The 24,473-nt window shown below is 37.6% G+C and overlaps 1 protein-coding gene and 1 pseudogene across 1 annotated transcript; one reads left to right on the forward strand and one right to left on the reverse strand.

Annotated features, from left to right (window-relative positions):
• Positions 1–618: 618 nt before the first annotated feature.
• On the reverse strand, positions 619–3,004 carry LOC143634525 (uncharacterized; annotated as a pseudogene).
• A 12,527-nt stretch (positions 3,005–15,531) lies between these two features.
• LOC143634504 (protein LURP-one-related 15-like) lies at positions 15,532–23,614 on the forward strand. Its single transcript, XM_077102564.1, has 4 exons — positions 15,532–15,765; positions 16,128–16,358; positions 16,443–16,568; positions 23,576–23,614. The coding sequence occupies exons 1-4, from the start codon at positions 15,532–15,534 to the stop codon at positions 23,612–23,614; spliced, it is 630 nt and encodes a 209-aa protein (XP_076958679.1).
• The last annotated feature ends 859 nt before the right edge of the window (positions 23,615–24,473 follow it).

A 24,473-nucleotide genomic window follows, 5' to 3' on the forward strand; every position in this document is an offset into this window, starting at 1 on the left:
AAAAGAGACAACAAGAGTACTCAGACATAAACATAAACAAGTATGTGGACAACAAGAGAAAGTACGTAGCAGTATCGTATATAATGTTGCAAAAGTAGTTAGGTGGATTTTAGCTGCTGACTGAGGAATAAGGTGTATTATATTCGAGGAATACTCAAATAGTACTTGGACATGGTAAATACGAAGAAAATTAATTTTTGGATGTTATATATATGTCAAGTATCATAAGTATACTAATAACTATAAAAAAATAGATGAATATCAATATAAATAAGAGAAATACATTTTAAATACTAAATTATTCTAAAAACTGCTAATTATTAATTTAAAAAAATTATATTCGTTCTTCAAATTAAAGAAATACGAATTATATCTTACTTTTTTAAGTCAAAATCGGCTTAAGTTGCCCACTAGATTTGATTCTGGCTGAGGTTGGTCATATCTGATCAATTTTTAGTAACTAGGCGGAGTTAACAAAACTCACCTCGACACCATACCTTATAGCGATTACTCAGAGAATACTCAGTATTGTAGCATTGTCATGGATATGTTCACTGCGATTAAATTTGCAATCCTAGATACAATACAAAGTTTGATCTAGCAATTTACACAAACTATGTATACCAAAAGGAAACTAGTGATGGAGAAAACAAGAAAATTGTTGACATTTTGCTACACTAATTACCATTTTTTTCCAAAGTTCGTCGATAAACTATTTGGATGCTGGGAAAACATTTGAATCTTCTAATCCTCAGTTCAGCAGGCTCTGTTCTTTAGTCCCATGGCATAAGTACATGATGAGGGAGCAATACATCTACGAGAAACTAGGGTACTCTTCTAGTAGTAGTCTACACCTCAATAACCTCATTTGTTTGACAGTTTCCAACCCACAAGTATAGAACTCCTTTGCTATTAGCAGGCAAGACCCTGCAACAGTCCTTTCTTGGTGCCTGCAGTATGGAAAAAAAACACTTGATTAGAGTATGAATGTAATAGCATGGAACTGTATGTTAACACTCATAAACCTTGTGTTCATACATCATACTACAAAACAAAGGAGTATCACTGACGACATATTGGGTCAGTAATCCATCGGTGAAGGTGTATATTGACTATTTGCGACTGAAAAATATCGACAATCGCAACACCGGACCCAACACTTCTGACAATATATACTGGTCACAGTATCAGCAGTCGCAAACAAAGTTTGCAAACAAGATTACCCATGAGGTTTTTGCGACTGCCTTTTCGGTCTCAAATGACACGCGAATGGCCTAATGTGACCATAAAAGTTGTTGTAAATGTCCAGTTTTCTAGTACTGATTTACCAAGCCATGGAATATATCGGTAATACCCCTTTGTTTAGTAGTGTACGTTCACATAAGACCTTTACATGCTCTTACATTTTACAAACCTAGTTTAGCAAGTCAATCTCAAATAGTTCGAAAAAGGGTACGCACCTTTTCCCACCGATTACTGTCTTCCTTCTTTAAGACCACAATTGTATCAATCGTGTCAGGGGATTCCATCTCCCATTTGCAATAAGGGTATCGTTCTCTATGAAGAGTATATATCCCAATAATCTTATCCCTAGCTTTATCATACCTAGTTGTACTCATGTAATAAACAAAAGGCTTCTAGCATGGGTTCCTTGTAACAGGCCTAGTATTGAATGCGTATGCCGTGTAATCGAGCCTTTTGTACCAGTTGAGGAATGTGCGAGAAGGCGTCTCTAGCTCTCGTGGAGACAAGATTCCCCGAACAATTTGGATTGCAAAACCCCATGACACCAAAATGGACCATTCTCTTTTCTTGTCATAGCAGATGGACTGCTGTATGATACTTGCGGAATCATACTTTGCTGATTCTAGCAAGTATTTGATGCCTTGTGCTCTAGGAATCCTGGGGGATATCGGGTCCATTACATCAAGATGGTGGAGTGAGACTAATGGAGTTACTGGATGGGCTGCTAATAGACCCAATACACTTCCATGCACATCATACTGCACATTAAGTTAAAACAGAATCATTAAACTCGAATCATCACATTTATAATTCGTAATGTTACATTACATAACTTGATCGGTCGTTGTACTGGCCACCTTATCGGTTCATTGATCGGACCGGGTTTTTCATAAATAATTTTAAAAATTAAACATATACGAATTTGTGAAATAGCAAAACTAACCTGATGAAACCCTGGTTCTTTGGTGAGCGGGACATTAAGTTCAGACATACAAGCATGCATTCTATCATCACTCCCATAATAACCGGGATATCTTCGAAGACACCGGTCCTGCATCTTCTCCAACTCCACCGCCAACGGGTAACTAATCGCAAACCCACCGCCACCAAATGCCATCCCATAGGAAAACATCATGTTCTGAAAATGACTCTCTGACGTCGTCCCAATATAATAAAACTGATTATGATCATATTTAGACAAAACCCTCACTAAATTCTCCACAATAAACACAGTGTCATCATCACCCATAACAAACCATCGCACATCTTCCAGCCCCAGCTGCAGCGTTTCGGATACCACTCTCGATATCCGTATGGCGGAATGATCACCATTCGGGTTTGTGTACGGAAACTTTGATGTGTCCTTAGAGAGGTGGACGTCTGGTAAGTTTTCATCTTTTGTGGTTCTAACTTGCTTATCTAACCAAACCGCACCTCGTGTCTCTCCACGTCGCCACCATAGCTTGAGATATTCCTTCCTGGTCTGCCATAGTCGGGAGGAGGCTGCAATGCCGAATGCGATGTGTTTGAGCTCGGTGTCAAACCGAAGTGATGGGGTGGTGTTTTGGACGTAACCCGAATCTTGGCAGTTTGTGGATGTTAATTTTGTGGTGGTTTTGAAGGTAGGGGCATGCTCAAAGAGGATGGAGGAATAATATATGATGTAGAGGAAGAGTAATGAAATGAAGAGCCAGGAAACGGCGGAGTGGACGGTTGGGAGGTTAGAATGGTGACGGGGTTGGGCGGAGGAGGGTGCCATTAGAGTGGTGGTTGTGGTTGGGCGGCATACCCATTGCTATAGCTAATTTGAAACGCCGGGTAATGTTTGGTGGAAAGGTAATATGCATGGGGGATCGAGTTGAATGGAGAGAATGATTTGGGGGTGAGTGATTATCGGATGTTGTGCGGGAGATAATTAGAGATTTGTTACACACTTTGTTATTACCAGTCAAAAAATATAGGCTCCAATAATTTTGATTTTAACAAAATATATCTATCGAACATATGATACAACCACATGTACTAATGTTATGCTATTGGTAATGGTTTTCAGTCCCATACAATTATATTGTTGACAACTATTAGTGAGTTGTGTCAACCATAATTAAAGAAGTGATAATATATAATCCAATGTTATAAAACTCGTTAGGCAGTTTTTAGGTGGCCGACACTCTTATAGGGAGTACTCGGAGTACTTGGGTAGTACTCGGCTTATACTCGAACATGATAAATATAACATATATTAATTATTGGATATTATATATTTGTTAAGATAAGCAAAATTCACGTCAAATAAGCATAATTCATATGAAAAAAAATCATAATTCAAAAGTTCACGTGTTGTTATTTTTAATTTTTTACTAAAAATAAATAACAAAAAAATAAAAAAAAAATTGTGGCCGAGTAATCCCGAGTACTCCGACTTTTGACCGAGTTGGACCTTGACGAGTAATAGTGTCCAAGTTGGAAAAGGACGGCTAGGTTTATGTCCGAGGACCTTGGAACCCGACTTTTACTACACTAATATAATCAATAATGTCAAATTGAGTTGTTAATTCTGACAAAATATCCATTAGACCAGCCAATTTGTAAAATGTCCACCTTGAAATTTGTTGACCCAATCTCTTATTAGTCATTACTCGACAAGTAATCAACCAGGTTGTGTCATGTTTCATAAAACTGCCGGTCGGTAGTTCTTTTATAAAAACAATTTTGGAGAACGAGATTTGTTTTGGTTTTCGACAAGATTTATTTTGACTTTCCGACAAAATACTAACAAGAAGTAGAATATGTTTGGTTTGATTAAAAAATGATCTGATCAACAAGTTTTAGGATGGATAATTTAAGAATTGATTGGTCAAATGGACATCTTGTTAGATTGACCGTCAAATGGTCATGCTTGTGAGGGTAAGTGTTCAAACCGTTACGATCATTGGTTAATAAAGACAATTGAGATTGTGATTACGTACGGTGGAGAACTGGAGACCAAGTATTCATAAATGGGTCGGGTAAATTCGGGTAGGGTTTAGCAAATTAAAATATCTATCCATCTTTAACAATATCATAAATTAAAAAAAACATATTCCAAGACGATATATAACCATAATATAAAGCTGAATTCAACAATAACTTATAATATTTAGCAACACATGAAATTTATCATACAAGCATGCATTAGACGGGATGGAGTGTTGTAGCCTTTAGATCAATACTAGTGTAGATTGAATAAACATGCTTAATACATAATTGTTTAAATACTACTATACTATTTAAGTTTTTGAATTGAAGATACATTCTCAACATGCTTTATGGTAAATAATACATTGGGATCCAATGTGATAGATCCAATATTAATTGGAGTCTTGAGCACAACCGCACAAGAATGCACATGGTCAGTATGTTACTTCACGGCTAAACTACCATATAAAAACTAAGGATATATGCATAAAAAAGTATATTTATACTTCACAAAACGCCTCATTTTATAGCCCATTACACATGCTATATATATATATATATATATATATAAGGGTTCAAATAAGAATAAAGAGTTTCCTAGGAACGGTAAGAACCAACAAATTTTTGACATTTGACATTACAAATGATGGTGAAAGAACAATTTTAGGAAACTATGTCGGTTATTGGTGATTTTAAATCTCAACTATTGATTAACATGATCCAATGACTATGATTTATTCCTAGTCTTCCTAGGAAACTACTTATTTTTAGGATAACCCTACCATATATATATTGTTAGTGCACAGAAATTTGACATTGTGGATAAGTTATCCTGGCATATGTTCTTGGATCAGTTATCCTTAGTCAGATCCCGTCAGGATCAAGGATCCTCAGTATTTATTATTTACTAATGATTGTTTCCTGTGTATAACATTATATTTGACAGATGTAACGGCTAAAAGACCTGGTCTACCCCCTATTTCGCAGCCTGAGTGATGGAGCACATGGTCAAAGTGGCTGTTACGATTATATTGAAGGCAATGGCGGATTTTTAGAGATTATTAGTTAATTGTATTTATTATTAATAACTCCATTAAGTTATGATCAGTTAAGGCACACACCCTATATATAACACACCAGCTACATTCGTAGAGAGGGACAACAATACACACAAACACTTAGAATTATTGTAAACACTGATCATAATCTCCAAACCTTGTATCCTCATTTTTCATATCAATAAAGTGGTGATAGACGATTTGTCATCACCCAGTGCTTTTTTCCTTTGATCTAATCAAGATCAAGGGGTTTTTCCTCGCAACAAATCATGTTGTTCTTCATTATTTCGTTCATACAATCGTTGTTAATATCATAGCACTATACCTCACATTTACGGATTTGGATACATTATCCTGAGCATATTTTTATCAAAAACAATTTGGCGCCCACCGTGGGCAATTGGTGCTATAATCCAGATTATTTCCTATCAATATTCAACATTTCATACCCATATCACCATCAATGGCCTCTCAATCAACCTCTGCTTCATCAACCATGCCATCTTCGGTTCCTCTCTCATCAAGAACCTTACCACCGATGCCTCCTCCGCTAGCAGCAGCTCCAAGGACCATCGCGGCTGGAAACAAGACACAAATTCCAGTCTTCCAGAGTTCAAAATCCACTGCTGCCACTCAGTGGTCAAATCTAACAATGATGTTTCTGCTACGTTTTCACAGGTTAAGGCATACATGGAGCTGCATAACAAAACCAACCAAAGGATCCTACATGAAATTGAAGATCTCAAGAAAAGAAAGAGGCCAGCGGAGGATCAGACTCCCTTGATGCCCAGGGTGCTGGATTTCACTACTCCAGGATCCGTGACTCAACATGCTCAAGGATCCTCCATCCTTCAGCAACGATCATCCATCCTTCAACCAGGGTCCGTGGGTCAGCATACTCAAGGATCCTTGATCTTCCAGCAAGGATCATCTATCCTTCAATAAGGGTCCATGGGTCCACAGACTCAAGGATCCTCACTGTTTCAGCCATGATCATCTATCCTTCAACAGGGGTCCATGGGTCAGGAAAACTCAAGGATCCTCATATTTCCAACAAGGACCATCCATCCTTCAACCGGGGTCTATGGGTCAATTAGCTCAAGGATCCTCAGCTATCCAGCAAGGATCATCCATCCTTCAACCAGGATCCTCAGGACTGTATCTTTAAGGATCCTTCAACTCTCAACCATTAGGATCCTTCAACCCCAGTCAAAGATCCTTCATCCAGGATCAAGGATCCTCAGGAGTTCAACATCAAAGGTCATCCGAGGTCCATGAAGGAGATATAATCCCTATGCAGACTATAGCTTCGGGTGGAAGAACTCCAGTAGCAGATGCTTCTTACCTCAACCACTCCTCTGGAATGCCAACCTTCACCCAACAAAGAGGTAACTTTTATGATCATATATCCTTAGATGCTAACTGTGATTCCATGCATGATACAGGTATCAACTAAGCTATGGCTAAGGAACTACAAAAACTTAAGGACATGATATCCAGCGTACCCGGGGTGGTCCGTCCAATTCTCGAGATACCGGAAGGGAGCCACAATTTATCCAGATTCGCTCCACCTATCTGTGATGCTGAAATCCCGAAGCGATTCCAGACCCCCAACATGAAGACTTATGATGGGACCACAGATCCTGAGGAGCACGTTGCACAATATAGGGAGAGTATGGAGATTAATCCAATTCCTGAGAGGCTCAAGGAGGCTTGTCTGTGTAAAGGCTTCGGATCCAAACTGACAGGATCTGCATTAAAATGGCTGCTAAGTCTTCCTCCCTTTACAATTACTTCTTTCTCGCACTTAGTTAACTTGTTCAACAGTCAATTTTCCTGTTGTAGGAAATTTGAGAAGTAAACTAGTGATTTATACCGAGTTATCCAGCCTAGTGATGAATCCCTTGGGGATTTTGTTACGAGGTTTGGTAGGGAAGCTCTGGAAATCCCTAATCTTGACATGGCTAGTGCTTTTGAAGCATTCAAGATGGGACTTCATAGGGGCTCCCCCTTTTATGAAGATCTTGTGATGACTCCTTGCAGGTCCTTAGATGAAGTCAAAAACAGGGCACTAAGATTCATACGGTTGGAAGATGACAAGAGGATCCAGGATCGTCCGGGGAATTAAACAAAGCAAGAATCCTCCGACAAGAAGCAAGGGTTCTCCTTCAAGAACAACAACTCGAAACCCTACTCCAAATTCAACAATCAGAATGTCCGAGCGGTTGAAGAAGGAGACGATGATGAAGACTACCCAAGCATCTCAGGAATACTACTTCTCAGTAGATACCCATGGTTTAATTTGTGCCATGAAGGATTTAGGTGAGAAAGCAAGGTGGCCCCGAAAGAAAGAAAAGTCAACCACCTTCAGAGACAAATCCATGTGGTGCGCTTTCCATGAGGATTTTGGCCACATGACAGATGATTGCATCGGTTTAAGGAAGGAAATTGGATACCTCCTGAGCAAGGGCCACTTTAAGGAGCTCTTGGGAAGGAAAAAATCTAGGATCCAGGATCCTGAAGAAGTTGCTCAAAAAGCAACTCCGCTCAAGTGATCAACTTCATCTCCGGAGGATCGGACAAATGCGGCACTTCCTTCTCCGCAGCTAAGAGACTTGCCAAGGAAACCAAGTTGGATAATGGGGAACGACATGTTATATCTACCACTTTGACGACCGACAAAAGAATCTTCTTTGATGAAGAAGATAAATCAAGCATCCAGGATCCTCATCACGACGGTTTGATTGTCACTTTATTTATTGCTAACCATTATGTACGCAGGATCCTGGAAGATGGTGGAAGCTCAGTCAATAACATCCAACATGATGTTCTTCAGAAGATGAACATACCAGACTCGGAGATCATCCCAAGGACATCGGTGCTAGTCGGTTTCAGTGGCGAAACCAAGAAAACATTGGGGGACATCAAACTCCCAATATACATTGAAGGGTTAATTTCTTACCAAAAATTTTGTGTTATAGATAACCTTTCTTGTTGCAATGTTATTTTAGGCAGGCCTTGGCTACATGGAATGAAGGCGGTGGCCTCTACTTACCATCAATGCATCAAACTACCAACTCCTTAGGGAGTAGTAAGGATAGATGGTGACCAAGTCGAAGCCAAGAACTAATATTCTTCATCCATGAAGCCGACAGCTAAAAAGACGATAGCATAGCAATTACAACAAAATCCTAGGAATTTACTGGAAGCTCGAGAGCAGGACCTAAAAGAAGTATCCTTGGATCCCGAGGATCCAGACGTGAAAATTTTCCTAGGATCCAGTATCCCCAGTGAGATCGAGGAGGATATAATATCCTTCCTAAAGCGAAGAAAGTCCACGTTTGCCTTCAAACATTCATACATGACAGGCTTTTCTAAGGAGGTAATTACTCACAAGTTAGGCCTTGATTTATCTGTTAAACCCATCCATCAGAAGCGAAGGAAATTCGCTCCTGAGAGGAACGCGATCAAACAAGAAGAAGTTGAAAAACTTCTTAAGGCCGGTATGATCAAAGAGGTTAAGTATCCTCGATGGTTAGCTAATGTGGTTGTTGTTTCTAAAAAGAATAGAAAGTGGAGGGTGTGTGTCAATTTTACTGATTTAAACAAGGCATGCCCCAAGGATCCTTTCCCATTACCACATATAGATTCCATGGTGGATGCAATGGCAGGACATGAGATGCTCACCTTTATGGATGCTTCCTCTGGATTTCAACAAATTCAGATGGAACCATCTGATCAAGAGGATACAGCATTCATGACTCCCACCGGCATATATTGTTATATTGCTATGCCATTCGGACTAAGAAATGCAGGGGCAACATATCAAAGATTAGTCAACATGATGTTCAAGGATCAGTTAGGCAAGACTATGGAGGTCTACATAGACGACATGGTGGTAAAGTCAAAGAGGGCTGAGGATCATCTCAGAGATCTTGAAGAAGCATTTAATATCCTCGACCAGTATAACATGAAACTTAATCCGTCAAAATGCCATTTTGGTGTTAAGGCTGGAAAGTTTCTAGGATACATGGTGACTAAAAGAGGAATAGAGGCAAGCCCCGAGCAAATCGAAGCCATCATCAACTTGAAGTCTCCTGTGAACGCTAAGGATGTCCAAAGATTAACGGGGCGAATAGCTGCTCTCAACATATTCATTTCTAGATCCTCCGAGAAGTGCAAAGATTTCTACGACATTCTTAGGAAAAACAAGAAGTTTCAGTGGACAGAGAAGCATGAGGCTGCACTTAAAGCCTTAAAGGATTACTTATCCTCAGCACCAGCTCTGATGAAGCCTGTGGATGGAGAATCATTATACCTATACCTAGCAGTTTCAGGTATTGTAGTAAGTGTCGTCCTCATTAAGGATCATGAAGGTGAATAGCACCCGGTATAATATGTAAGTAAAAGCCTCTTAGATGCAGAGGTCAGGTATTCTCACCTTGAAAAATTAATTCTTGCACTTATTATGGCTTCTACTAAATTGAGACATTACTTCGAAACCCATACTATTATTATGAGAACTAACTATCTTGTTAAGAATGTCCTTAGAAAGCCAGAATTGTCAGGAAGAATGGCCAAGTGGGCTGTGAAATTTAGTGCATATGATATTCAATATGAGCCCAGAACAGCCATCAAGTCACAAGCACTCGCAGACTTTGTGGCTGATTTCAGCAGTGATATGCAAAAGGAAGCTGATCTAGAGGTCCAGCAACCAGAATAAACCAAGGATCCTTGGATCCTCTTCACAGATGGAGCATCTAACGTAAGAGGAACGGGATTAGGCATACTACTAAAATCGCCACAGGGGGGCATAATACCCCAGTCCATTGCATGTGCATTTCAAGCCACCAACAACGAGGCAAAATACGAAGCACTTATCGCAGGTTTACTTTTAACTAAACAGATGAGGATCAGGTATCTTCAAGTTTATATGGATTCTTTACTTATAACCAACCACTTTAACGGTTCTTATACCGTGAAAAGTGAAAAAATGATCAAATATTTAGAAGTTGTGAAGGAGTTAGCAAAATCCTTCGAGTTGTTTAGTATCATTCAGGTACCAAGAGAAGAAAACGCTGGGGCAGATGCCTTAGCAAACCTGGCATCATCATTGAAGATTCCAGATGATGTAAAGATACCCATCATCCATATATTGTCTCCGGCAATTGAATAACAGGATGCCGTGAAGATGGCAGTGGATTTCACAGGAGAACCTAAGGATCCTCCATCCTCTTCAAAATTAGGATCTTGGATCCATCCATTCAAAAAATTCCTCCAAGATGGAGAGATACCTACAGGGGAAATCCTAAATCTTTCAGATTAAAGGTATCACAATTCATAATGTTACAAGATGTCGTGTTTAGAAAATCTCTTGCAGGTCCCTATTGGAGATGCATCGAGGATCCTGAAATACAAGAGGTACATCAAGACTTCCACGAAGGTGATTGCGGCAACCACACTGGAGGTAGAGCCCTATTTTCTAGAATTCCGAGAACAAGTTACTACTGGCCAACTATGAAGAGAGATGCAATGGAGTACTCAAAGAAATGTGATGCTTGCCAAAGGCATGGAAACATTCTTCATCAACCAGCAGAACCTATGTATCCTATATCCTCATCATGGCCTTTCATGAAATGGGGCATGGATATTGTGGGTAAGCTACCTTAGGCACCATGAGGAAAAGTATTAATGCTTGAAATGACTGACTACTTTTCAAAGTGGATAGAGGCAGAAGCTTTTGTTCAAGTTCGCGAAAAAGAGGTGATATCCTTCATTAAAAGAAATATTATTACTAGATTTGGCATCCCTTCAGAAATTATTTGTGACAATGGTTCCCAGTTTATCGGGAAAACAACCACTAACTTTTGTGACAGTTGGGGCATCAAGATGATTACCTCTACCCCAGTGCATCCTCAAGGTAATGGCCAAGCAGAATCAAGTAACAAGATAATCATCAACAATTTGAAGAAGAAGCTAGGATCCAAGAAAGGCAAGTGGGCTGAAGAGCTACCTTATGTTCTTTGGGACGACAGGACAACACCTAAGAATGCAACAGGCCAAACACCCTTTTCAATGGTGTTTGGATCAGAAGCAGTAATCCCCATAGAAATGGTGGTTCCGACAGCCAGAACAAGCATCCGTGATCCTGAGGTCAATAAAGAAATCCTTCTTGAAGACTTGGATACTGTTGAAGAACTCAGAGACCTGGCCAAGATTAGAATGGCAGCATATCAACAAAGGGTAGTTGGGGCATACAACAAGAATATCAGGATTAGAAGATTTCAAGAAGGAGATTTAGTTTTAAGGAAAGCCTTCCAGAATACAACCATTCCGGCATATGGGAAGCTAGCACCCAAGTGGGAAGGTCCTTATTTTAATGAATCGAAGGCAGGAAAGAGGGCATATCATTTGCTCACTATGGAAGTCAATAGGTTACCAAGAGCATGGAATGCTATCCACCTCAAGAAATACTTTTTCTGATCAGGATCAAGTATCCTCTGAGGATCAAGTATCATCAAAGGATCAAGGATCCTAAAATCGGTAATATCTATCTAATCATTTATTCATTTTAATTTTTGCTTATTTAAGGATAACATATTCTTAACACTTGTGCTTTCCAAGTTTTAAGTAACAATGCAGGATGTTAGTAAGATATTCAATGATCAAAAGGTTGGCCACGATTGGGTATGACCCCGATGGTCATATCCCCTAAGGTTTAAAGGTTTTCACCTTTCTTATAAATTAGAGTTTCTACACTCTTGCCTGGAGCGCACGCGATCCAACGTATAGTCCGGGGCAACGGGACCAGCACACGTTTAGTGGCTGACAATTTCGTTGTCTTCGGCTATATGGAGGATCCTACGATTTATGGTAGACGTACCATACCACCGGTTTATAACGTTTTCACGTTATCTCAAGACAAAGGTTTCTAACATTTTCATGTTAGCTAAGGTTTTGGCGTTTTCACGTCACTCACGTTTGGGCTAAATCCCGGTTTGGGCGAGTCCCCAGTTAACATCCGTATCCTTGGGCCAGTCCCCAGTTTGGGCTTGTCCCTAGTTTTTGGGCTTGTCCCCAGTTTAACACCAGTTTGGGTTTGTCCCCAGTTGCACGGGCTTGTCCCCAGTTTATTTTATGGGCTTGTCCCCAGTTTTTTGGGGTTAATCCCAGTTCATATCATAAGTTGTTTGCATCAGGTATCCTAAGTTTGATCACAAAGATCACAGAAGGATCAACATCTATGGATTCAAGATTCTTAATTTATTTTTACAAGGATTACAGAAGATTCAACACTTATGGTAACTTAGGTCTAATCAGACCTTATGGTATGATTTCAGTTCATCAATTTATACTTAATTTATATCTTTATGGATATAAGGATTTGGTATCCTCAGTCTATTTTTATAAGGATAATGTATCCTTTAAACTTTATTTCAAAACTTTTAATAAAACTAAGACTATAACAGATATGCTTTCGGAATAATAAACAACAAGAAAACAGCCAAAAAGTTTTAACTTATTATAATTGTTAATAAGTCAACTAGAATTACCAAAAATCTTAACTTGGATTTCACCATTCAAATAAATGGACCATCCACCAGGGTTAATCAGGTGTTACTAGTTGTTCATGATTTGCAGGGAGAAGGATATACAGCCGGAAGGGAAGTTCCCATGGAAACTCCATTGATATGTGACAATTATATCCAGTTTGTTAAATCTCATATGTTTTTGAAGGAAGTTTGAATTCAAAGGCAAAATGACAGCTGTGATCTTATCACAACCGCCATTTTGGAGGCAATTGTTAGTGCACATAAATTTGACACTGGGGATAAGTTATCCTGGCATATGTTCTTGGATCAGTTATCCTTAGTCAAATCCCGTCAGGATCAAGGATCCTCAGTATTTATTATTTACTAACGATTGTTTCCTGTGTATAACATTATATTTGACAGATGTAACGGCTAAAAGACCTGGTCTACCCCCTATTTCGCAGCCTGAGTGATGGAGCACGTGGTCAAAGTGACTGTTACGATTATATTGAAGGCAATGGCGGATTTTTAGGGATTATTAGTTAATTGTATTTATTATTAATAACTCCATTAAGTTATGATCAGTTAAGGCACACACCCTATATATAACACACCAGCTACATTCGTAGAGAGGGACAACAATACACACAAACACTTAGAATTATTGTAAACACTGATCATAATCTCCAAACCTTGTATCCTCATTTTTCATATTAATAATGTGGTGATAGACGATTTGTCATCACCCGGGGTTTCTTTCCTTTGATCTAATCAAGATCACGTGGTTTTTCCTCGCAACAAATCACGGTGTTCTTCATTATTTCGTTCATACAGTCGTTGTTAATATCATAGCACTATACCTTACATTTACGGATTTGGATACATTATCCTTAGCATATTTTTATCCAAAACATATATATATATATATATATATATATATATATATATATCACACATACTAATATAATACTATTAAAACCAAAACCAACACATGCGACAAAAACTCCTTGCCCCCACCCTTGTCGCCCATTTTATCGCCCGGGAGGGCGGTGTTCTCGCCCCTTGTCGCCCAAATTTATTGCCCACTACACATAACCTAATGTATTCTAATATTTGGTAGGTACCATTGGCAGTGGCGGGGCTACAACTTGGGCACCGGGTTCGTCCGAACCCGTCGTTTTCGGTTTTATATATAGTTTATAGGGTTAATTTATGGAGCGAACCCACTCTTTTTCAACGAACGAACCCAAGAGAAAAGGTGAAAAGGTAGAAAAGAAAAGTATATTTGCTGTGTTTTAGATTTGTAGGTGTTGTGAAGAAGAAGAAGAAGAAGAAGAAGAAAGATTGCGATGTTATTTCAGAATCTTTATTTAGGACTGATTGTATTTTGGGCTATATCTAAGCCCAACAAAACATTTTTAAAACCTTTTTTTTACTCATCTCCTTTGATCATTTATATTGTCTTGTGAATGTAATTAGCTTATATTTGCTTTATTAATTTCATTTTAATTAATGAGCAACCTTATTTTTTTTTAAATTTTTTTATTTTTAACGACGGGAAACAAAGCTATTATACAATAATGAATTCTATAGAATAATGTGACCCTTGGTTAAAAACTGTTAGTTCAACTATAATCCATGTTTAGTATTAGTCCATCAGGTTTGAGTAATGACAGTTTTATTTGGTGATCCTTTCTAATTCAAAATGTCCAAATCTAACATATATTTTCCGTCCAACTTAAACGTTTAAGTTATGCCATTAAAGGTTTAAGTTATGCCATTATATCCATCTATCTTTCTTTGATTTTGATTTTCAAAAAATCAAATCCTATATGAATAAAAAAAACAAGGTCATTTTTTGTTTCATGTGTGGCGGTTATACAAACGTTGCTTGCATTTATTATATTAAAAATGATTCTTTTAGAAATTGGCAATTGAAAAGGTTAGGAATCGTTTCAAAACATGAATATGCGTAGAGAGCAATTACAATATATAATATCTTGTTTATTTAAAATGACTTTATATTTTATTGATCGTTGACAACTCACTTTTGTGATGATAGTGATATTTCATTCATTCTATTTATCCGACCCGACTAGACCGGGCTCAAAAACTTTGAAGCCGGAAGACGTTCAAGCATAAAGAATTTCCGAACATCATAGGAAAATATTTCTGGTTCCGTCACTAACAATTGGTCTACATGTCCAATGACAAATCATCTAATTGCTAAAGCTCTTAGAATAGATAGACTTAAAACGATGCATTAAAAGTTAAAAATAAATACAAAACTAGTCCGAGATAATAATCAAAGATTAACATATTTTGTAAAACAAAAGCTTATAATTACATTTGTTTTAGCAATTAGTTTAAATAATACAATTTTTAAAAGAAGTTCAAAGAATGAGACTTATTGTTTAGAAATAATCTATTTTATGATTTAGTCAACGTGATAAAAGAAATTAAAAGTCGATTTTTTTTCTTGTATTTCACATTAACGTGTCCCTAAATATTGATAAATAATACATTTTCTCACGGTATTAATAGTATATATTATCCCTTGATGTGGGATTGTTTACGAAGTCATACCCCAGGCGTTTACCCAACATGTGAACGATAAACTTCCTTACCTAGAAGAGCAATCGGTCAACGATGAAATCTTGTTAAATGCCATCCTTAAAATCTTAAAATCCATACCTTAAATGACATTAACTGTGTGTGTGTGTGTGTGTTGACTGTCAATGGCACAACCCAGTTACGCACTTTCGCCTTATCCAGGTTTCGTGATAGGGTCTCAGTTTATAGCACCATATCCATTTGAACTTATAGTTGTTACAAATTCAAGTGGAGATCATTTGATCACAGATGTTAACCATAAAGTCTTGTTTAAGGTAAAGCCATGCAACACAAGCAACCATGTACAACGTGTGCTACTTGATTTTGATGACATGCCCATCGTTATGATGCGCGAAAAGGTGATTAATTACAAAATTCTTTTTCTTTTTACACCTATTTTACTTTCTAGTGTTTAGTGTCAATATATCCATGATCTCACTACCATAAAACTGGGTTTTTGCAGCTGCATTTTTTGTCATAATTGGTTGCAAATAGCCTTTTGCGGCTTACTTCGGATTTTTTTTTAAATATTATTCTCATTTTGTACAATCACAGAGGTTTGTGACCATGTTTCGACCGGTTTTGTAACTGTAGCTATTTTGCGATGGTTGTGTTTTTAGTTGCAAATCGGTCGCTACATCTGAGACCTTTTTGCAGTCATAAGTGCCCAGTATTCTAGTAGTGATTCTAGCATTATAGTGGACTAATGACCAATTTCCAGGTCTGGACTGCACATAGTGGATGGAAAGTGTTTAAGGGTGATAGTAATGCCGATTCAGACATGATTTTTAGCAAAAAAACACCAAAAATCTTACAATCCAAGACGAACATTCATGTGTTCTTGGGGAACAAAACTAGTAGTAAGGATTCTTGTGATTTCAAGATCACAGGAAGCTGGTCAAAGAGAAGTTGCACTATTTATATAGGAGATTCTTCAATAATCATAGCTCAAGTAATTTTTACGCATTTTACATTGTTTTTAATTAAATGGCTAGCACAAACTGAAACGATTGAATGGAATTGTTCTTGATTGCAGATGCAAAAGTTGGAACCGCCAAAGTATATTAAGGATAAATTCTTGGTTAAAATTTATCCGTACGTGGATTATGCGTTTGTCATTACACTTATTGCCATTGTTGAAGCTATGAAAAGCTCAGATGATGTTGACGAAGTTATTGACGAAGTTACGGTACCGTTTTTCCGTAGTTGTTTTGAAAAATCTCTAGTAAGAACTTTTATGTATAATTTGTATACATGGGATGATGATTAATATTAGCATCATATTTGTTGTGACGAGTGTCACTCTACAAAATCATAAATTAAATCAATCAATCACCCATACAAAATCATTAATTAAACAAATCAATCACCCATACAAAATCATTTTGTAGGTGTGATGAATATATTAAACATCATATTTAGGCTAAAGGTAGTGGGGCTTGATCAAGCCCCAAGTTATCCAATACATTTACGACACGTAGGCGCTGACGTGACACGTGATCTAGTCCTTGGATCAAGCCTCATTGGGTGTAGTGAGGCTTGATTGATCCACCCTCAAGTTTTTATCCAACTCATGCCCAACCAGTCGTTCAAGCCCTGTGGACCGGTCCACGGCAGGGGGTAGTGGTGTGCGCGGCGGCCACGTCATCCACACTCAGCCGTCCACCCCCTACTACCCTCAGTCTTATAACTTCATACTAAATACTACGCACTAAATACTAAATACAAAATTAAATTCTAATTGAACTACCATCTAATTTTTAGATTCAAATCATAATTAGATGTCCCCGCCTTAAGTTGATTCCAGACATATGTCAAATGTAGATTTCTCCTTTAGAGGATGGAACCACATAAACCGTAAATAGTCATCAATAAAGAAGACATATTAAAAATAATTTTCAACTGATGAAACTAGTGAAGGTCCCCATAAATAACAGTGAATCAAATCTTAGGGGTGTAAAGAACGCTTATCATTTAATTCAAGCGGTAAACGGTGTCCTTTGGATAACTGTCATGAACTGCAAATAACATGTTTTGGCAAACATATGCAACAGATCAACAACCCAATTTATGTAAACAAGAAAGAGTATCGAAAGCCGCATGGCCTAAAAAATTATGTCAAACTTCAAAAGATGCTTTGGTAGAGGAAACCGCCAACAAAGCTTGATGCACATCATGGAACACATAAAGTCCATTCTCACACGTGGCATGTGCAAGAGCTTTTTTTTTTGGATGGTAAAATAGGGTTGAGAATGAGATAACAAGACATCTACCAGCTTATCCATAGTTAGTTTGCAGATGGATAACAAAATTTTAGCCAAATGCGGTAAACCAATACATCCTGCAATTTAAGATGATTATTAATATGAGATTGACCCGTGTGAGAAATATTAAGAGTATTACTGTTGTCGACCATTAAATGAGCCTTACCCACATAAGAGAAAACGTTATTAAGGTTGAATAAGAGGTCAGATGTGCGGTTACTCCCAAATCGGCATGCCATTCTAAAGTGTGATTATTAATATGACACTGAACAGAAAAGCTTGAGCAAGATTTGCATCAACTGAAACTGCTCGAGTAGTAGCGTAACATTCAAAATTAGGACATTGATTCGCATAACAACCGTCTTTCCTACACAGTTGACAAGGAGGCAGTCTATGACCTCTAAAGCAATTACCCCCACGACCCAAGTTGAAGGTTGTGCATCCGTTATTATTGTTAAGCCATATATGGGAGGTGACAAAGGCAACTACAGCAGGTTGTTGAGACCCATGTAGAGTTTGGGAATAAATCTATTAACGATACACAATGTAACACCCTAGGCGGATCTCACGTCGACCATAGACAAGAGAGATTCTTTGTTCATAAGTGATCCACCTAGGCAACCAAAAACAAAGTCGTGAGCTCTCGTGGGCAAAGTGGACAATATTGGTGGTGCGAGGGACCAAATGTTACAAGTGGTACCAAAGCCACTCATATGTTGTTCGGGATGGTGAGACAAACCTCATCAGAGACGGTGAGTCCCCGTGGGTGTCACGCGGTACACCTTAGGCGAATCCCACATCCTGGATTGGATGGTGGGCAAACCTCAACAAGGATGATGAGTTCAACATGAGGGGTGCTCGTAACACCCTAGGTGTAACATTTCAAAAACTTCTGTGTCATTTTTGCTAACTTTTAAAATTGAAGGACCATTTTGTCACTCTTCCATACTTAAAGTCCAGGGTCTAATCTTTAATTTTTCAAATTTCAGATGGGACGGACTGTCTCATTTTGTGACGGCCCGTCTCAAACCTAACCTGGGCATTATGTTTTCATTTGTGACGAGGTCTCACAAACGCCTACTATTTTGAGATCGAGGGTGTCTCATCCGCCTACAATGGATGAGATGGAATGTCTCATTATTAGACTACCCGTCTCAGCAACCTGTCAACAAGAGGTGTCCAAATACGACCATATAAGACATTACGTTGATGCTAGCTCCTAGGTCAGCTAAAGCATTGCTGACAAATAAATTTCCTATCAAACATGGGATAGTGAAACTTCATGGGCCAGTCGTTTTATTTGGAAGCTTGTCCTGGAAAATGGCAAAGCATTCCTCATTGAGTATCACGTGGGATAACTCTCCTAGCTTCCTTTTGTTAGATAGAATCTCTTTCAAGAATTTTGCATATTTTGGCATTTGGGAAATGGCTTCTATGAATGGAAGATTAATATGTAGTTGCTTAAAGAGTTATAGGAATTTACCATATTGTGCCTCCATATTTTCTTGCTTTAGGCGAGTTGGATAAGGAATTGGTGGAACATATGGTTTCACAGGCTCTTTGACAGGTTTATGAATGATTGGAATGGGTTAAGTGTCAGATGAGTCAAGAACCTTAGTATCACCTTCAGATTGGATAAGGAAATGGCTTAAAGAGTTATAGGAATTTACCATATTGTGCCTCCATATTTTCTTGCTTTAGGCGAGTTGGATAAGGAATTGGTGGAACATATGGTTTCACAGGCTCTTTGACAGGTTTATGAATGATTGGAATGGGTTAAGTGTCAGATGAGTCAAGAACCTTAGTATCACCTTCAGATTGGATAGGTGTGACATGTGAGTTGTTTATGGTAGTTCTGCCACTTCTTAGAGTTATGGCGTTGGCTTGAGCATTGGGATTGGTAACAATGTTACTAGGGAGTCCTCCGGGTGGTCTCTCGGAAAGAAGTTGGGTTAACTGACCTACTTGGTTTTCGATGTTTTGAAAAGAAGCCTTCTAATTTCTTAGCTCCATTTCATTCTTTAGGATTCGAACTTCGGTCAATTTGTTTGAAGCGTCAGTACTTGCGATTAGTTGTGTTAGTAGTGTCTCCACTGTAGATTCACCATTTGGTTGTTGGCTGGTATTTGCACCTTGATTATGTTATGGAGGTTTAGATTGAGAGGTTTGGTTTTGATTGAAAGGTCTTCTATCAAAGCCAGGAGGAGATTGATAGTTGGTTCCATCCCTCCAGTTGAAGTTCAGATGGTTTCTCCACCCAGGGCTGTAAGTGTTGCCATACATGTTATTTTTTTCGACTTACAAAATCACATTCTTCTATGGTCATACTTTGGCAGTATGTGACCTTGTGATCTCCCCCACACCTATCACACTTTACCTTTGCCTTGGCCAGCTCAGACTAAAACTGTTAAAATTTCTTCGAGAGGGACTTGAATTGTGAAGAGATAAAGGTGTTGTTGTCGACATAGTGTATGTCTTTGTGTGACGGGGTTGATCGAGGTGGATTATAGGCAAAGATTTTCTTGGCATCTTTTTCTAAGATCTCAAATGCCTCATTCGGTGATTTGGTTTCGAGATCTCCACCAGCGACCTGGTCGATTGCTTGTTTGTTTTGAATAGTTTGAGCGTCGAAGAAATTTTGAACTTGTGGCCATTTGTTTAATCCAAGGTGCGGACAACGTCGAAGAAGGCTCTTGTATCTCTCTCATGCTACGTGTAGTGACTCATCTTCATCCGCCCGACATCTGGTGATGCTGGCGTGATACTTAGCAGTTTTATCCGGTGGATAGTATTTTAGACGGCAAGGATTCGAGCCATTCCAAGGCATTGCCTCGGAGCAAAAATGGAAAGAGTTTAAGCCTAACTTGATCTTCTAAGCAATGTTAAATTCGAAAGTTCCACATATTTGAAGGAATCGGGAAATATGAGACAAGAGATCTTCATCGAAAAGGCCATGAAATTGGACAGAGTTTTCGATCATATGAATGATAATGGATTTGATTTCGAAATTTTGAAATACTTCGGGTGGTGCAACGCTATTTCCGTAGCCGTCGATTATCGGCTTGCTATATTGGTTCATGTTTAACTCGTTGTTTAGTTCCGCCATCATAGGCTCTTCTTGGTTTTCCTTAGTTGATGTACCTTCCTCTGGTTCGTCCTTACCTCCTTTGGGTGTTTTACGCTCCTGAGTGCGTTTTCTTTAGTGAAAGTGGCGTTCAAGTTCGATAAGTGGTGAAATGAGGTCGAGAGTTGATGTGGAGGACATACAATAACTAAGAAAGTAAAGATCTAAAGGCACAAATAAAGCTAAGCTTAAGTAAGTAATTTATCAAATAGATAGATAAAAGTTAAAAACCAAAAAAAACTATACTAAAATGCAAAATAAAGAGAATAGAAAAATATTTTTGGTCTTTTTGATTGGTATTAATATATACACTATAAACAATGTTAAATAAATATTCGGATTGTTTGTAAAAGCTCCCGTGTGTCCTCAGAAACGGTGCCAGAACTTGATACGTGGTGGGTGTAGTATGAAAGGGTGTTCATTTTTTTCAAATGTTAGTTCACACAATGTTGAGTTTTAAATTTATAAAAATGATTATTATCTTAACTAAACCACACATAAAAAGGCAAGTGTACCTATCATATATGTAGTACAGTATAAATAAGAACCAAGTGTCGATTCACAGACACACTTAGGGTCTGTTTGGTATGGGGTAATGGAATTGACGACGGAATGGAATGGACGTGGTAATGGAATGGGTTATCACCATTCCAATGAAATGTTTGGTTACCACATGGGAATGAAATGAATCATTACTTTGTATTGTTGGTAGGTAAGAAAAAAATAAAAAAATTAAAATTAAAATGGTAGTGAGTGGTGGTGGTTTTGGTTTGGGTTTTGGTAAACAAGTTTGAAGAAATGTAAATTAAAATTAAAAGACAATATTTTTGGTTTTATATTTTTGGATAGAAAAAAGATCAAAGATAAAAGTGTATCATCTTGATTAAAACTCCTCTTAACTTGGTTCAATAATTAATTAGTAAACATGTGACATGAGCTTTTTCTATGGTGATTAAATGTGGGAATAACATCGTTAGTCATGTCATTCCATAATACTTAAAGAAAGAGATAATTCTTAATCCCTTTTACTCAAAACATCATTTTATGTTAGCAATTGGCTTTTGATAATGATAATTTAACTCACTTTAAAGATGAGACAATCTCTTAAATTACTAAGTGAATTGTCCTTCATATTTTAGTAAAAATAACATTTATATTACACATAAAATACCAATTAAGACTAGTTGAGTTGTAAAGGATTAACCTTGAATTACCAAGTATTAATCTACACAACTCTTGAGCAATTATAGAACTCATGTAATAACTACTCAAGAGTTGTTTAAAATAGGTTATGTTTCATACTCACTTAACGAGTAAGTAACCAATTATAGTATGAACAACAAAAATCTGTTGTCACGACATTGTTGATAATTCCCATTTTAAAATGGTCAATTACCACTAATATTCCATTCGGTCCATGTCAATATTATGGTTCACGTTTTTTCCCCAACCAAGCCCTTACAAGAATGGAGATTTATCGACTTATCATCAACCTCGGAATCTTGGCGGCTCTTTAAAAGATTCTTAAGTTATTACCCAAACCCTCACAATAGTGGCAGTTCCCCGGTTTATCGTCAAGCTCGGTATTTGGGGGTTGATTCTAAGGATTCTTAATTTATAAACCAAGTCCTTTCAAGAATAGCGATTTCTCGACTTATCATCAAGTTCGGGGTCTTGGTGTCTATTTTAAGGTTTGCCAAGGCCTCGCAAGACTAGCAATTTATCGGCTTATCGTTAAGCTTAGAACTTGAGATATCTTTTAAGAGTATTTTAACAATCCTCATCAAGTGATCATCGCAATATAACCATTAATTATTAAAAAAACCAATCACATGTTCTACTATCATCGTTATACTTTAACTAAGATTCAATATAAACCAAGATGATACTTTGGATGTTTAGCTACTAATAAGCATAATGATAAATATCAAAGTAGTAGATAGAAACATGATCAAATTGAAACAATCAAACCAATTTGGATGACTAATCTTTGATTCTAATGACTTCTTCCAAAAGTTTAATCTCTTTAATAATAATAATAAAATAATAATAATTTGATAAACGCGATATTTATCGGTAAAATTTCCTGAACATTGAAACGTGTCGGATAAATGATAAAAATATTAATTTGAAAAATCCGAGTTTTTACAACCGCCAAATTATTAAGCACCAGCATTTGTACATGCACCAACATCAGCATCTATTAAAGGACAAAGTCGAAAACTCAAGATAAGGGTTAACATGCTTTACGAAAAGATAACATTTCAAATGTCAATTAGTGATCCATCCGAGCCAGAAGAGGAATATAAAGATGAGAACAAGAATGAATGTCCTCACCCCATCTGCAGTCATTTAAAGAATTTTGTTCCTAACATATCAGCATATGTGGTCCTGTACTAACTGATGTGTTGTAAAACACATTTACTTTCTGCACCATCTATTACTGTTTTAATCGCTTATTTATATAATATTTAATGTTTTTAACTTGTTTTAGTATGATCTTACATTAATATGTATTTTGTTGGTTACGGGTTTAAAGAGAAAGAAACCGAGCTTTGAAAGAGATTTAGAGGCCTTTTATGCACTATTATTGAAGAATGAAGTTAAAGGCCCGAACCATATCCATTTTATGAAGCCCATATGTGTTATAATATAATAAACAACAAAAAACAAACCCTAACCAGCCCTAAATCCCGAAATCAGCAGCCCCCATAGTTCCGATCGCAATCCGCAGCCAAGAAAAGAAAAGAAAAAAGGGTTTTGGAAGCTAGTGGCGGCTAGAGGAAGAAGAAGATCATTAGAGACGGTTGTGGACAATAGCTAGGGTTAATATTCATCACTAATCTCATCCCTAATCTTGAGTATAACATTCATAAACCTTGTGTTCTTCTTAGTATTCATAACTCTTTGATTTTGAACTTTAAACTTGAATTCTTTTGCAATTGAGTTAGGTTAGAGTTGTTATTGATTATCATAGATTGTTGAATGATTTTAATGATGTTTGTGATGATTAATATGGTGTTTACATTAAGTTATACCTGTTGTCCAAAAGTTATGTTAGACAAAACTTGTAGTTCTACCTAGGTTTGATGAATATTGTTAGGTTTTAGTGAGTTTTATGGATTGTTTGATCATCATGACTCGATTTGTTAATGAAAGTTTGGTTTAATATTGAATCAGGTTGTGTTTAGTGGCTGTGATTTTATTAATTATACTCATAAACCCCTTGCTTTAATTGATTGAATTAATTTTGATTGATTGTTGCTTGTTTAACTTTTTACTTTGTGTTTAGAGATGGTTTGCGGGGTGTACAACCGTAGGATTTAGTTGGGTGTGTTAATTGATTGAATTCAGCGGGTAGGCACCTTCTTAGAGACCGAGAGGTGATAGGAAGTAAACTCGTCTCATAGCTTTTACATGTTAGGATTAGGATAGCACGAGAGCGGGTTCGGTTCTTGTCGGGTTTGGGTTTGTGAGCGATTAGTTGATCTAGTTTAAGTTAAACCAAATTGTTCCTCCATCCTTGGTTGCGTAGTATTCGTTTCCATTAGGGTTGTGTGTCGGTGAGACCGAGAGGAGAGTCGACATTAGAACACTTTAACAATTCATTTCCCGGTTTGTTCTTAAAATCAATTAAGTGTAAGTCAGGGTATGTTAGTGAGACCGAGAGGTGATCTAG

The sequence above is a fragment of the Bidens hawaiensis genome, unplaced genomic scaffold, assembly GCF_021521415.1.
Source record: "Bidens hawaiensis isolate Kalapana, Puna unplaced genomic scaffold, B.hawaiensis_p1.1 tig00007072_1, whole genome shotgun sequence".
Taxonomy (NCBI): Eukaryota; Viridiplantae; Streptophyta; class Magnoliopsida; order Asterales; family Asteraceae; genus Bidens; species Bidens hawaiensis.

Excerpts from the sequence above, each read along its gene's own strand:
- LOC143634504 (XM_077102564.1), top strand. The coding sequence starts at position 15,532 with ATGGCACAACCCAGTTACGCACTTTCGCCTTATCCAGGTTTCGTGATA. Across the intron at positions 15,766-16,127 it reads TCGTTATGATGCGCGAAAAG|GTCTGGACTGCACATAGTGG; the intron begins GTGATTAATTAC and ends ACCAATTTCCAG. Across the intron at positions 16,569-23,575 it reads CTATGAAAAGCTCAGATGAT|AGGAAGAAGAAGATCATTAG; the intron begins GTTGACGAAGTT and ends AGTGGCGGCTAG.